General features: G+C 42.3%; 1 protein-coding gene across 1 annotated transcript in view; it reads left to right on the top strand.

The window, feature by feature from the left end:
• Positions 1 to 16545, top strand: part of rftn1b (raftlin, lipid raft linker 1b) — a 214707-nt gene that overhangs the window by 164842 nt on the left and 33320 nt on the right. The window contains exon 7 of the mRNA XM_083647160.1: positions 12578 to 12696. Within this exon, the coding sequence (XP_083503286.1) occupies positions 12578 to 12696 (119 nt within the window). The remainder of the gene's footprint in view (positions 1 to 12577; positions 12697 to 16545) is intronic.

The following is a 16545-nucleotide window of genomic DNA, read 5'->3' as shown; positions in this document are numbered from 1 at the left end:
GCGATCTACATAATGGTGACAGGGTTACATGACGGGAGAAACAACAGAATCACAAGCTACACACCAGCTAAACTCCATCTGAGTAGTGGCATTAATTAGCGCAACAGACAATCAAACGGCAAATGCACGCCTAAACAAACGTTATTGCAATGATTGCAGGTAGATCGATCTAAAACCAAAAGGGAATGCAATACAGGAATATTAACATAATAATGACTTACTGGTTGGTCATATACGCACACATGGAAGAAGGGGATTAGAACATGTTCAACTGATGTTAAAAGAAAGGAAGAAAGTCCGTCTGAACGGAGCGCACATCCACATACTCAGCCGCACACTTTCGCTTCCTTCAAAGTGCCCGCGGGAACATCAATGCTTGCGTGGAAATTGTCTGTGTGTGCGCGTGCACTACCCCGACTACCACAGTACCAGCGTGTCAATCTGGGACTTTAATACACACGGACTTAACAGCATGCAAATGCCTCGGTAGGCGGGAGGACTGGAGGTAACTTCTCTCTGCTGAGGCTGCTCTAATCACCAGCTGATTTGTGTGATTCAAAGACGCAAGGGGTGTGTTGACAGTCTGGTGCGGTGTGTGCATGGAGGTGAGTACACTGACGAAAGCAAAGCGTGTGCTTTGCAACACAATGATATAAACGTTAGAGCACAATATGAAAGTTAAACGATAGACATTGAAGACATGAAAATGGGCTGCCTCATGTTTCTCACGTGCAGCATGATCGGCTATGCGATCGGCAACATTAAAGGAATATCGGAAACAGCAGATCACATATTTGAGGTCCAAATCGGCCGATACAGATTGCGTGTCGATCGATCGGTGCACCCCTAGTTACAACTGAATAATGACATCACAACAGTCTAATCCTAATGCTAAATTAAACTGAGATATTCCTCTAAATCTGTCTTGAAACTGCAAAGACAGTTTCAAGCTGGCGACCTTTGGTATGCATGTGTGTTGTGTGCTGTTGTGTGTGCATGGGTTGGTTTCTCGTCGAGGGCATGACACAGTACATGTGTCCCTCTGCTCTGAGTTGTGGTCAGTGTTTTTGTGGTCTGAGTTACTTGTGGTCAGTGTTTCTGTGGTCTGAGTTGTGGTCAGTGTTTCTGTGGTCTGAGTTGTGGTCAGTGTTTCTGTGGTCTGAGTTGTGGTCAGTGTTTCTGTGGTCTGAGTTGTGGTCAGTGTTTTTGTGGTCTGAGTTGTGGTCAGTGTTTTTGTGGTCTGAGTTGTGGTCAGTGTTTTTGTGGTCTGAGTTGTGGTCAGTGTTTTTGTGGTCTGAGTTGTGGTCAGTGTTTTTGTGGTCTGAGTTGTGGTCAGTGTTTCTGTGGTCTGAGTTGTGGTCAGTGTTTTTGTGGTCTGAGTTGTGGTCAGTGTTTCTGTGGTCTGAGTTGTGGTCAGTGTTTTTGTGGTCTGAGTTGTGGTCAGTGTTTTTGTGGTCTGAGTTGTGGTCAGTGTTTCTGTGGTCTGAGTTGTGGTCAGTGTTTTTGTGGTCTGAGTTGTGGTCAGTGTTTTTGTGGTCTGAGTTGTGGTCAGTGTTTCTGTGGTCTGAGTTACTTGTGGTCAGTGTTTTTGTGGTCTGAGTTGTGGTCAGTGTTTTTGTGGTCTGAGTTACTTGTGGTCAGTGTTTCTGTGGTCTGAGTTGTGGTCAGTGTTTTTGTGGTCTGAGTTACTTGTGGTCAGTGTTTCTGTGGTCTGAGTTGTGGTCAGTGTTTTTGTGGTCTGAGTTGTGGTCAGTGTTTTTGTGGTCTGAGTTGTGGTCAGTGTTTCTGTGGTCTGAGTTGTGGTCAGTGTTTCTGTGGTCTGAGTTGTGGTCAGTGTTTTTGTGGTCTGAGTTGTGGTCAGTGTTTTTGTGGTCTGAGTTGTGGTCAGTGTTTCTGTGGTCTGAGTTGTGGTCAGTGTTTCTGTGGTCTGAGTTGTGGTCAGTGTTTTTGTGGTCTGAGTTGTGGTCAGTGTGTTTGTGGTCTGAGTTGTGGTCAGTGTTTTTTGTGATCTGAGTTACTTGTGGTCAGTGTTTATGTGGTTTCCAGCTCAGTTTTGTTTGTTTGGGCATACTGTATGAGTGCACGGCAAATGCTCTCACACAAGAGTTATTTGCCAAACTAGCATTGCAGTGTTTTGAAGTGAGAATGCGACCCACCCACAGGAATCACTGTGTATCAGCTGTGCTAAACAGGAGAGTCTAACAACACAGAAGTGTGTTAAATAGGAAAATAGATCATGTTTGCAGCATCCTCCTGTTTCTGTGACAATGTACTGTATGCTTTATTTAGTGAGAATCTCATTCCATGAGCATCAGTACCACAACAAGCACAAGGACTTTGACAGCATGAGCCATGATCCACAAGCACTGCTGATGCTCATGCTGGGTTTTTACTCTGAAACAAAGTCCTACTGAACAATGAAGGAATTATGGCGGCTCCCATTTTATTGATGCATTTCTTATTTTATTATGGTCAGCTTGATATTTTGTAGTGTGAAAAGTAACCAAACCAAATTACCTCTCTATTGTGTGTCCTACGCTACAAGCTGAAGTCTGCCCAGTAACCCACAGGTACCATGCCTCCAGCTGCATCCAATCCACATTAGATACCCCCCTCTCTCTCTCTCTCTCTCTCTCTCTCTCTCTCTCTCTCCCTGGATTTCCGACTGTCCCGTTTGAAATATAGATAAGCTGTCATAGGCCTGTCTCCAGCTCTCTGAGGCAGTGCAATGCACCATGTTTAAATCATGTCAGCAGACATGACTTGGGACAGGTCACCTTATGGCTTATGCCTTATGGCAGCGGTCAACTGGACTTTAAACACACACACACACACACACACACACACACACACACACACACACACACTGTCACACACTGTCACACACACACACACACACACACACACACACACACACACTGTCACACACAGACACACACACACTGTCACACACACACACACACACACACACACACACACAGGTCTGTACAAACACACATAGAGAGGAGCGCAATGTAAACACTTTATTTGAAGTTGTTTATTTGTAAGTTGTAAAAAAAATAATCATTATAATCACATTCTTTTTTACCACGTAAAAAACGCACGCTGGTCAACTCGCCAGAAAGTCAATGAGGATCAGTCAGTCATAGTACGCAAAGGACGCTTTTCACTCTCGGGGACGCTCGGTGAGTTTCACTCTCGTTTCCCGAAAGGGGGGGGAGGGGGGGAGGGGGGGGAGGGGGGGGGGGTCCTGCTTGGGACGCTGCCTTCATTTCGACGAGCACACACACACACCACTGCTGTGGGAGGACACGTTTGGGGGGACGGCATTGCAGACAGGGCCCAGGACTCACCGCTCTCCAGTTTTTAGCCCACCGCCGTTTGCTATCAGCACCGCCGACCAAAAGCCATTGTTAACCCGGGGAGTCGGACGGTGCCATAAGCACCCCGGGGGCGGGGGGGTTTTCTCGCCAGCTGGGCGAGTTATGTTTGAACCCTCATTTCATTCATGTTAAATGTTGCGTGCGTCATTCCCTCCTGCCCCTGTAGCCTATGTCGTGCGGAAAAGGAGAGGAAGAAAAGTCGGAGGTTTTTACTGTGGGCGACCAACTTATCTGTGGGTAATGTTAGTCATTTCTCTGTCCCAGTTTAATGTGGCAGTTTTAGGGGTAGTCCTTCTTACTAGTAGCCTATCTTAGTTGCTGTGGACTGTATTATTGCATGCTTTGAGTGCTGTGATCATCATTGGAGGGGGAGACTCTCACTCACTCTCTCTCTCTCTCTCTCTCTCTCTCTCACACACACACACACAGACACACACAGACACACACACACACACACTCTATTAGAGGCTACTTGAATATTGGCGGGATGTATCCTTTATCTCACCCTGAATGTATCTTTGCTTTCGTCATGACACTATACAAGAAGTAACACAAATTACATGGAATAATAACAATTGCCACAATTTCACATCACTCCATCCGTAGCTGGAACCCATCTAGTCACAACCCAGGGATGCCTGCGCCCGCGGTTGCCACACGCCGCACGTGGTCTGGGGCCGAATTTGCCCTTGTTTATTTTACAATCATCGAATGATTCAATAATCTTTCCCGGAAAAAGTCTGTACCTGCAAAATTATCCTTCTCACCATTTTACCAAACAGTACTGTACATGTAGCTAGCCTGCAAAAGCTGAGGAAATATAGGAATACAGGAGCTACCAAGTTCAGTTTTCTATCAGTAGCCTGCTTTTTGTTTTTTTTCCAAAATGTTTTTATTTCCAATTTGTTATCTTTACAATACATACAGACAAAACAACAACACCAACAACCACACCTCTGCTCCTCCAATTTGTACATTAATCTTAAACCATAAAAAAAAAAAAAAAAACGTCATACAAGTAAAGAAAATAAATAAAAACAAGATATCAAAAAGACATCCTAGCTCCAGGAACTGCACTGTCATCACAAAACCTAGTTATGCTTGATCATCTGCTAAATTTAAATTACCAACATAACTAATGAATGGCATCCAAATAGCTTCAAATATATGTTGTTTAGCTTTCAATATGTAAGTAGTAGCCTCAGTTTGGAGGCGGGATACATTTGTAAAAATTTAAGTGAAATTGCAAATGATTTTTGAAGCCAGAACATCTTTGGTGACTCAATGTGGACAGCTTCATTCTAACTACTGACTGATGTCAACTTTATCTGCTGTTGGCTCAATCAAAACGTTGACTGCCAAACATCAGCATCAGGACCAAACAGCCTACAAACAGACATCCGACGTGTGCAGCTCTCACCCACACGCCAAATACCCCTACAAACTTAACATGTCACGTATTGGAATCTCAGCCAGAGTCTATGTGTCACTGCCGACTTCCACCAGACGTCTCTTCTTGATCCCCTTCTCTGCTCATTTCAACTGCTGTGTCACTCTGTCACCCTGCCACTCCAGCCGTCTGACTCTCCCTCCATTGGCTTCTGTGCCTTTCGGTCCCCACCGCTGTCACTCCCTGTTTTTTGGTGCAACTGCATTAGCATAACTCGCCCCGTGACCTTGAGTGAGCGAGACACGGGGGGCCGGGGGGGGGGGGGGGGGGGGGGGTTTGCAAGTGTAAACAACTTCTTCTCAGTCGGCCCGCTGGCTGCTCCACTCAGCTCTCAGTCAATAGGCGCAAGATCATGTTTATTCGCGTGCACAAACCGGTGCATTCCCCTGGCAGGCTGAGTTCTCCCTGCAACCTCCTCCTCCCTCTTTCTCTCTCTCTCTCTCTCTGTCTGTCTCTGTCCCTCTCTCTCTCCCCCACTCTCGCTCCCTCTCCCCCCTCTCTCTCTCTCTGGTCACTGGTCAGTGACTGTGTGTGCATTATAGCCAGAGACAGCCTGTTCCCCGTAAGGCAAAGGGACAGAAACCCTGCTGTGTCTATCTCACCTGAGTGATATCTGTTGCCTCACACGTCTCCGAGAGGGGGCTCCTTTCCAATTATGGGACAGCTGATGAATGAGGTGGAGGGGCGTGGGATGGGGGGGGGGGGGGGGGGGGTAAATGGGTTGGCGGGAAGGCTGAGCAGAGAACGAGGAAAAGGGGGGGCAAGCGGGTGGGGGGGGGGGTGAACGACGTCGACAACAGTGTCTGTATTTGAAAGAGCCAATGTCGTGATGTCTTCAGTTGAACGTGCGAGCTGCTGCAGGCCCTAAATGGGTTTTCAGGAGGGGGGATGGATAAAGGAGCCTGCCATCTCTCTCTCTCTCTCTCTCTCTCTCTCTCTCTCTCTCTCTCTCGATCACCCCCTCTCCTCTCTCTCTCTCTCTCTCTCTCTCTATCACCCCCTCCCCCCTCTCTCTCTCTCTCTCTCTCTCTCTCTCTCTCTCTCTCCCCCTCCCTCTCTCTATTATTAGGGCCCAGTAATGAAATGTGGAGTGTGTGGTATTGGTGCCTGGGCCCCAGCAAACTGTATTAGTGTGTAAATGGTATTGGAGTAATGAGAAAGCACTCAGGCCAGCCGGGAAGACTGGACTGCGGGGTGTGTGTGTGTGTGTGTGTGTGTGTGTGTGTGTGTGTGTGTGTGTGGGTGTGCCTGTGTGTGGGTGTGCCTGTGTGTGGGTGTGCCTGTGTGTGTGTGTGTGTGTGTGTGTGTGTGTGTGTGTGTGTGTGTGAGCGTGTGCGTGTTTGTGTGCCTGTGTGTGTGTGTGTGTGTGTGTGTGTGTGTGTGTGTGTGTGTGTGTGTGTGTGTGTCTGCGTGCGTGCGTGCGTGTGTGTGCCTGCATGTAACATGCATGTGCGTCAAACCAATGACAAGAGACATGGGGTGGATTGGGAGCATGGCTCGTGGGGGCCGGAGTGGGCCTCCTGTCTCGGATGCCAATCTGAGTGTTAGCCTGCGATGGAAGAGAGGCATACGAAATGTGGTCAGCCTCACACACTCTCACTAGTGGCCTCTAGCATCAGCCTCCATGTCTGTATGTGCCTCGCTTCATCCACGTCTTTTAGGGTGAATTATGCAGACAGGCTTTAGGGTTTATGCTTTCAATCTGCGCCTACCTTTCCCCATCGTCAAAATCTTTCAGTCCTGCTCCTCGGAATACATTGCTCCTCGTTTACTTTCCTACCAGCTAGTTAATTGCATTCACCTTACACTCTGTTACACTGAGCTGGAAATCAATCCCTGAAACCCAGTCTCCAAAGATTATGACATAGTAACATTGGTAAAATTGTTAGAAGGTAACGTTTGTTTGGCCGCTAGAGGCGACCACTAGAGGTCGCAGTGGTCATTTAACTGATTTTGAAGTAGGTTGCTGACAAGTAGCTAACCAAGTTGTTTTAGTTGCCTAACCATAACCAAGTTGTTTTAGTTGCCTAACCTTAACCAAGTTGTTTTAGTTGCCTAACCATAACCAAGTTGTTTTAGTTGCCTAACCTTAACCAAGTTGTTTTAGTTGCCTAACCTTAACCAAGTTGTTTTAGTTGCCTAACCTTAACCAAGTTGTTTTAGTTGCCTAACCTTAACCAAGTTGTTTTAGTTGCCTAACCTTAACCAAGTTGTTTTAGTTGCCTAACCTTAACCAAGTTGTTTTAGTTGCCTAATCTTAACCAAGTTGTTTTAGTTGCCTAACCTTAACCAAGTTGTTTTAGTTGCCTAACCTTAACCAAGTTGTTTTAGTTGCCTAATCTTAACCAAGTTGTTTTAGTTGCCTAACCTTAACCAAGTTGTTTTAGTTGCCTAATCTTAACCAAGTTCTTTTAGTTGCCTAACCTTAACCAAGTTCTTTTAGTTGCCTAACCTTAACCAAGTTCTTTTAGTTGCCTAACCTTAACCAAGTTGTTTTAGTTGCCTAACCTTAACCAAGTTATTTTAGTTGCCTAACCTTAACCAAGTTGTTTTAGTTGCCTAATCTTAACCAAGTTGTTTTAGTTGCCTAACCATAACCAAGTTGTTTTAGTTGCCTAACCTTAACCAAGTTGTTTTAGTTGCCTAACCTTAACCAAGTTCTTTTAGTTGCCTAACCTTAACCAAGTTGTTTTAGTTGCCTAAAATTAACTGACATTCACTAGCAAAGACCACACTACCATAAGATTATGTTTATTAGACGGTGGGCCAACGGGAGATTTCGTGCACTTAAACGATCCCTACAGATGGAGAACCCAGTCCTTTATTAACAACTGAGACAGCTAGGTCTCAACAAATGAAAATAAAACTGTTGCCACTCGTATTTTCTGATCATATTTTGTGATCGCTAACTCTGTCAACTTCCATTTTCTCCGGTAAAGAGAGCGGACAGCTATGTTTAGGGTCCGACATGCATGACGTATTTGTAGTTATCATCCAATAGCGGGCTTGGAAAAGTATCACGTAATTCAGGTTGCTCTTGTACTGTAGTTCCTGCTTACTGTCAAATCCAAACACCACAACATCACTCGCTGTTAACTTTTTGGAATGATTTTCAGTGGCACTTTACTATGATTTGCATTCATTTATATAATATTAACTTAGCCAGCAATTCGGTGTTAAGACATGACGTCAGTCGTGAAAGTTCAGCAGCTTCTGGTGGCAAGCGGGGCACGCCACGCCTGAGTCCAAATAAAAGACTAATTTATGGTAAGTTCTTTGGTAAATTTGCTCTTACCACTACCCCTTTCAAAGTCTGTTTATTTTATTAGCAATTTTTGTGAGTTAGTCAATGCAGTACTACGCTAGTAGTTTATGAGCAACACTAACGTGATATCACTGATCAGTCTGTATGCTTCCCTTGGTCTGTCACTTGGACTAAAACGCTAGCTAAGTGATTAACTATATTAGAAATACCAACATAATAAACTGCAGCCAGCATATTTAACTAACGTTACAGTCAGGGGTTGGTAAATGAGGTGGGTAAACTATCCAATGTGAGTAGTTTACCCAGCTCATTTCCCCTCATTGATTGATACAGATGATCTGAGAACAAGTGAGTAAACTATCAACCTCATTTAAAAAATGTGGCTTACCTCCACTACAGTATATTTTAGTAATCTCCTCACTAGTCTCTAATCTAGAGTAATGTTAAATTTGTATTAATAACACATGTAAAATTAACCAATGTGACTTACTTATAGATTTTTGGACAGGCAGCAACATTGTTTGATATTTTATATTGATTTGTTGGACAGGTTTGAAAATCTGACATGCTGCAAAACCAGGCTGACATGGCTCACTGTTGTCTGCAAGAATCTACTGCCTCCTACCTTCAATGACAGGATGACCTGATGAAAAAGCCAAATGGAGTGCATCTGTAGCCGCCTTGTTTCTGCTATCATGATGTAGACTACTGTCTGGGTCTTCAAATGTAATTAGAACCTCAGTTTAAATATAAAATCACTTCTTATCTTAATTGTCATAGTTTATACATCTGCACGGTCAACCAAGGAGCAGGCAAAAGTGGCTTTGCATGTTTTGTAGTGTGATCTAAGTTGTAAACAAAGGAAACACAGACTGCACATTCATCTTTTGATGAGACAAAAGATGAATTTCCACTTTGGTGGACAATAAACTAACTACTACTACTACTACTACTACTACTACTCATAACTCCTATGCAATCTTTTTATTTTAACTTCTATAGATCAGTATTTCAACAAATCTGAAGGTTTGAGCTGTGAAAATAAATGAACTGAGACCAGCACATGTCCATCTGTTTAAATGAATTGTGTATGATTTCTTTTTTGCAGGAACACTGAAAATATCAGATGGTATTACAGTTCATGCAAAACATCTCAACCAAAGAGAGAACACATCAGCCAGTAGAGTTCACTTTTTGGTTAATCCAAGATTCACAACAACTCTGCAAAATTAAAACAATGACAGAGCTTTAAAGACATTGGAATATCTATCAAGATGGCTGATGTCAGATAATCTATAATCCTCTAACAGCCTGGAAATAGATTTGGCAGATAACAGCATAGTCACTTCTGGTAAGAGTGACCTGGTACAGTAAGCTGGTCACTCTGAAGACACCTCAAAACCTCTTGATAGCAGCTATGTTCGATGATACAAATAATGAAACAGTGTTAAATACTTTGTGTCACCAAATCAGGTTTAATGATCGTTATAAGAGGCATTACTTATGCCAGCCTGTTGACCAAGATACTTGATATCTGAAAGTCTATCAACCTAGATCAGGGGTGGGATTTTTTTTTCTTCCAGAGGACCATACTGACTTACATAAAGTAAGCAAAGGGCAACACATTGGACTGATAACTGCCAACACAACCCTCTCTCCCGCTGTGATTGGTAATTTCTCCTGTTAATCTCCTGATATCATAGTGATACAAATCAAATGGCTGTAGCGGATTAGATTTATTAACGTGATACTGTCTTTTATTGACTTATTGTGGGTTGTTTTGTTTTCCTTTGAGGACGTTGGGTGCCGGATTGAGATGGTCCAGGGGCCGGGTCCGGCCCTGGGGCCGCATTTTGCCCATGTGTGACCTAGATGGTTCTGTATTGCAGGACACTGCAGCAGTTGAGGGTTCTGACAGGACACAGATCCATTGGAATTGGTGGAAATATACTGTAGGCTACCTGCAAAGAAAACAGAAGAAGTCATTTTTTAATCTCATACACGGCAGTGCTTAGCAGAGCCCTGTCCAGTGCCCACAGAAGTTTAGTTAAGCTCTGGGTCACAATATTATAATTATTTTAACTATTGTAGGAATTTAATTATTTTGGGATCAGAGTTCACAGCCATCTTCATTTATCAACATTTATAGATTCTCTTTCACATTTGAGATATTTGGTGTTTCTGCTTGTATGTTACTATTTGTTACATCAACAAACTATTCAAAACGAATTTCCCTGAGTTGGATTAATAAAGTTGTTGATTAATTCACTGACTGACTGATGGTGGTTCATGTATGCATAGGCTAATGACAATGAACAACAAATCATAATGATGTAACAAGGTGTTAAACTCAATAACGAGACAATTTTTTATTGTTAATACTAACTTCTAGACAAAAATTCTGATGATTTCTTGTCATCAGAAGTTTTGGTGCAGTGATCCATGAATCTAACTGACTTCATATTCAGCGATGCAAAGTCATGGAGAGTGAAAAAGGTGACAGATACCAGGGCAGAAATCAAACGATTCAGAAATCCTCCTATTTTGGGATGAAAAGTTGGCTGTCACATAAAGGTGAGTTTGGAGCCTGCATATTGTGACTAGCTTTTCTGATGTTAGGTAGTAGATCTGAAGGTTTAGTATCAACCTAAAAGCTAACATCATCTCCCCACTGTCATAACGAGATGGGTCCATGCTAACATATCAATTCGCAAAAAACTAGCTAGTTAGAAATGGCTAGATGCAGGCCAATTCTATTCACTCGTAGCGTATGCTAGCTAGCGCTAAGCTAACACTGATTCAACGTCACCATACATGTATATTGCAAACAAGTTGCAAACCTCACTTTACGCTCACACGTAAAGTGATGCAGCTGCTGCTATCATGTTGTTTTGTTTGTTGTGTCCAACTCGTCACAAGGCTCTTCTTGGGGAGAAAGAGTAGAGCCGTATGACAACGTAACGAACTCTGATAGGTCAATGACATCCCTCCATCAGTATCTTAGCGTGCTATTGGTTCTACCGGCCAGTAGGTCGCAGCGTTTGTAATGTACTTTAAACTCTGGTTTTGGAAACGCTCGTAGAAGTTTCGAGTGGCAACAAACGGAATCTGATTAAGATGAAAATAATCTTCGCAACATTAGAGGGCTGGGTCGTCCCTCGATGAGGATCATTGCTTTCAAGAACTAAAGCAGATACATGGTCTCGGCCCACCGTCTTTATTGAGGGAAAGAGGCATCGAGGGTGGATTGAGGGATGAATCGGGTCGAAATGAAGGGATGAGCCAACTGAGACATCATCAGAGCGAGGTTCATTTGGCGCGTATACAGTAGGTAGGGTGGAGCAGGAAATTGAATGTGTGTTTGAGGCATAGTCTTGTTCCTGAACTTTAGATATAATAATAATAATAATAATAATAATAATAATAATAATAATAATAATAATAATAATAAATATATCCGCAAGCGGCAATGGCAGGGGTTCAAGCTTTAGCCAAATGAATTTGATATTGGCAAATAGTGTCAGTGGTTGTGAGGACAGACCCAATTCATCCCTTTTCTAGAGTTATAGGTATTATTGTGTTAGTCATGTTTGTCATGTTCCCTTTTTGTCAAATTGTATAATAGCTTGTCCGAAATATCATTTTAAGATAGATTTGGGATCGATTGAGACTATAGCCTCATATGGTTAAGTTGAGTGAAACAACTTGGTTTTTAGGGGAAAAATGCACTCATGCAATTAGCAAAAAGTATGTAATTTTAAGATGGTATAATGCTGAAAGATAGTAAGTATTGGATGCATAATTAGCTGTGTCATGCAATAAAGGAAGACAGGCTTGAACCCCTAGTAACTTTGTTTGTTTTAGTTAGTTGAGTTTCAACAATTGTAGAGCTGTTATTGTGAAATGACAGCATTTTGCGCTGTGGAACAATGTTGCACAATTTCACACAATTATTTTGGTATTTATTTTGGTTATTTTTGTATTTATTTAGATTATGTTGACTAGCTGTTGACTAAGCTGCAGGGTCCAGGAACCAGGCAGGAAAAGCACTGATGTAGAATATAATCTTTCTACTTTTTTCCTTTGAAATCCAATAAGGGGAATACCTGCTCCCTTCTTTTACACTGTCTTCCTGCATAATGTATACGTGTGCATTGCTCATACAAATGATCCACCCCACTGGCAATGTAATAAAGGGCTCTGTGTGTGTGTGTGTGTGTGCGTGTGTGTGTGTGTGTGTGTGTGTGTGTGTGTGTGTGTGTGTGTGTGTGTGTGTGTGTGTGTGTGTGTGTGTGTGTGTGTGTGTGCGTGCGTGCATGCGCACGTGCATGCGTGTGAGCGGTGCTGGTTGGCTGAGTTATCTTGTCCTGTCTCCTTTGGCCTGCAGGGCCTGAGGGGGCAACAGAGCAGACAGACCCGCTCCATCCTGTAAATAACTGTCATGGCTGGGTCTCTCTCTCTCTCTCTGTCTCTCTGCAGACTTGCTGCCTAAGTCAGTGGAAAGCGTCTTCATCTTCCAGGAGGCGACGGAAGGCGAGCCAAGCGCGCCCACCCCAACGTACGACGCCATTGTGGTGGAGCAGTGGACCGTCATCGACGTGAGTGCCTGGATTTTCGCTTTCACTCGTGCTTTTTGCTCCAGTGGAGAGGGAAGGGTGGGCAAGTGTATGCACTCATCTTAAAGGGATAGTTCAGATTATTGGACATAAAGTTGTATGAACTACATACCAGTTGCAGAGTGGATGTGGAGCTGACTTGCCTTTCCATGAGTCCCGTGGGCGGAGCTCTAGCTTGATCCTCCTTCGCTACGGGGGCTAAAAAGTCGCTCATCCCGATCGCGACTCTTCTCGTCCCTGGCACCTCAATGGTGGAATGAGCTTCCACCTTCAGTCAGGAGGGCTGAATCACTGCCGATCTTTCGGAAAAGACTAAAGACACACCTTTTCATGCTCCATCTGGGCCCTTCTTGAACTAACTTCTTTCTCTCTCTTAAACAAATAAATAAATTACTAACTTAACTTTACCACTATTCCTTCAGATGTTGTAGTTGTCATAGACTGTGTTGCATAGTTGATCGCTCTATTGCTGACAAAAATGTGTTATTGTAAGTCGCTTTGGATAAAAGCGTCTGCCAAATGACATAATGTAATGTAATGTATCTGAGTGGAGTAAAACGAGTCCCTGCGGACATTGTAGGATCACGGAGTTATCAAGTTTTACTCCTAAAGAAAGCATGCATGTGTTATGACATCTCATTTCAACAATAAAACCACAGTCTTGCTGTTGGTCAGACCGCGCTCTTTATTGGCACTATTTTTTGGCTCTGCGGCGGTCACTAACCGTGTGTACAGGTGCTTCAGACACAGCGCACGATCGGCAGATGGGGGAGCAGCGACCGGGGCAGCAGTGGGAAAAAAGTACAATTGGGGAGAAAATCTCTTTCTCACCTTACAGAATGTACAATATATACAAAGGAGGGCTTTGCTTATTTTTCACATGTATGCCCTCAGCCACTATGCAATAACTAAGAATTAACAACTTTATGCCCTCACCCACCATGCAATAACTAATAATTAACGGGCCCTATCTTGGTACAGGCGATATCCCCTATTTGCGCTTGCGCACCTGTTTGCGCGTGCATTAAGGCAGGGAAGATAGCAGTCTGTGTCCAGGTGTTATGCCGAGTTAAGCGAGTTCTGCACCCCCGCCCGGCAGCAGCTAAACGCATCCCCACCTCACGGGAGCATATTGTAATGATTTTTACAGAAATGTAACTGTTTAAAAGTGATATAATTGTCTGGGTAGACGTGACCTCCCTGTTTTCTAAGTTACAACAGCCCCGAAATATGGTGGGGATGCAATTCTTGGTGGGGATGCAGAAACGTTCACTTCACCTGCCATAGGCTCAAATTAGAGCGGTGCCAAATCATCTGCGCCCCCAAAATGGCAGCGCAAACGGGATTTGGGCGGTCTTAAGTACCAGAATTATTCACAGGTGTGGCCAGGCAATGCCTGGGCGTTACATCAATCAGACCAATCAGATTCCTTTCTCACAATCGCTGTTTGCGCGAGGCATGCAATATGCTGTAATTCTCTCCATGCGTAATAGAGTGGACTCACTCGTGCCGAGGACAGAGAGAGATGGAGAGAGCTTATTGACAGATCGTCTGTGGTGCCAACGACCCTCCGGGTTATGGGATAGGTGAAGGTGAATAGCCTATGTCCATTGTCCAACAAGTTAAAAGGGTAACACTTTACAATAACGTACACAAATCCTATAGTAGTTACTAGTAAACTAACCATTAACTAATAGCCAGTTAATGAGTAGCTAATGAAAAATGTGGCATTAGTCAATCACTAGTTAATCATAGTTAATGAGTAGGTAGTCATTAGTTAATGATTAGTATCTAATTTCCTGAGTAGAGTAGTTAATCATTACCTAATGATTACTAAATGTCAGCTCGTGAATAGAGTAGTTAATCATTACTTAATGATTCCAAAATGTCAGTGCGTGAATGTATTAGTTAATCATTAGTTAATCATTAGTTAAGGTCACATTGTGAGTATAGTAGTTAATCATTAGTTCATGATTAGTTGTTAGTTCCTTAGTAGAGTAATTACTCATTAGTTAATGGTTAGTCAATGGTCAGTTTGGGAGTATATAGTTAATTGTTAGTTATTCATTACTTAATTACTTAATTATTACCTGTCCATTAGTTACTCTTTTTGTGTACCCTATTGTAAAGTGGTGCATCATACTCAGTAGTTTATGAATACTGAATCATTACTTAATTATTATCTGTCTAATAGTTAGTCTTTTTGTGTACCCTATTGTAAAGTGGTGCATCATACTCAGTAGTTTATGAATACTGAATCATTACTTAATTATTACCTGTCCATTAGTTACTCTTTTTGTGTACCCTATTGTAAAGTGATGCATCATACTCTGTAGTTTATGAGTACTGAATCGTTACCTGTCTATTTGTTACTCTTTTTGCACCCTAATATAAAGTGAAAGATATCCTTATCAAATAAACACTCCCTCCAGGTGAGATTCGAACCCTGAACCCCAAGATTGTTAAATTGTAAGTCTGGTTCTCTACCATCTGAGCTAACCAGCCTGTTGCTTGTTAGAGCCATACTATCGAATGTAGAGCCGGAGACCAAGTATTATAGTTTAAAGGTATATTCCACCCAAATACTACTTTCTGTCCAAGTACTTACAAGTACTTAGACATAAGTAGTATTTGGCTGAAACATACCTAAGTACTTGGACATGAAGTAGTATTTGGATGGAATATACCTTTAAAACTATAAGTACTTGAACAGAAAGTAGTATGTGGATAGGACATAATACTTAGTCTCTGACTCTACAGACCTATAGTATGGCTCTACCAAATAACAGGCTGGTTAGCTCAGATGATAGAGAACCAGACTTACAATTTAACAATTATTTATTTATTTGATAAGGATATCTTTCACTTTATATTAGGGTGCAAAAAGAGTAACAAATGGACAGGTAATGATTCAGTACTCATAAACTACAGAGTATGATGCACCACTGTACAATAGGGTACACGAAAAGAGTAACTAATGGACAGGTAATAATTAAGTAATGATTCAGTATTCATAAACTACTGAGTATGATGCACCACTTTACAATAGGGTACACAAAAAGACTAACTAATAGACAGATAATAATTAAGTAATGATTCAGTATTCATAAACTACTGAGTATGCTGCACCACTTTACAATAGGGTACACAAAAAGAGTAACTAATGGACAGGTAGTAATTAAGTAATGAATAACTAACAATTAACTATATACTCCCAAACTGACCATTGACTAACCATTAACTAATGAGTAATTACTCTACTAAGGAACTAACAACTAATCATGAACTAATGATTAACTACTATACTCACAATGTGACCTTAACTAATGATTAACTAATGATTAACTAATACATTCACGCACTGACATTTTGGAATCATTAAGTAATGATTAACTACTCTATTCACGAGCTGACATTTAGTAATCATTAGGTAATGATTAACTACTCTACTCAGGAAATTAGATACTAATCATTAACTAATGACTACCTACTCATTAACTATGATTAACTAGTGATTGACTAATGCCAAATTTTTCATTAGCTACTCATTAACTGGCAATTAGTTAATGGTTAGTTTACTAGTAACTACTATAGTATTTGTGTACGTTATTGTAAAGTGTTACCGTTAAAAGTGTGGTGGAATTTTTGCATGACTCACGCATGAAATAGGTGAAATCGTTTCTAGGTAAGAAGTTGTCAACAAGTCTTATCTCAGGAAGCAGACAAAACGACAAAAGTTTCTCAGTGAGTTATAGTTGATTGCCTCACTGAATTATCTGCTAATACCCAATTTTAGCAGCAGAATTTGATGGCATGGCAAGGCTGTGCGTA

The sequence above is a fragment of the Poromitra crassiceps genome, assembly GCF_964638095.1.
Source record: "Poromitra crassiceps genome assembly, chromosome: 1".
Lineage (NCBI taxonomy): Eukaryota > Metazoa > Chordata > Actinopteri > Beryciformes > Melamphaidae > Poromitra > Poromitra crassiceps.
The sequence above is the reverse complement of the archived record's forward strand: the minus strand, read 5'-3'. Positions and strand labels throughout refer to the sequence as shown.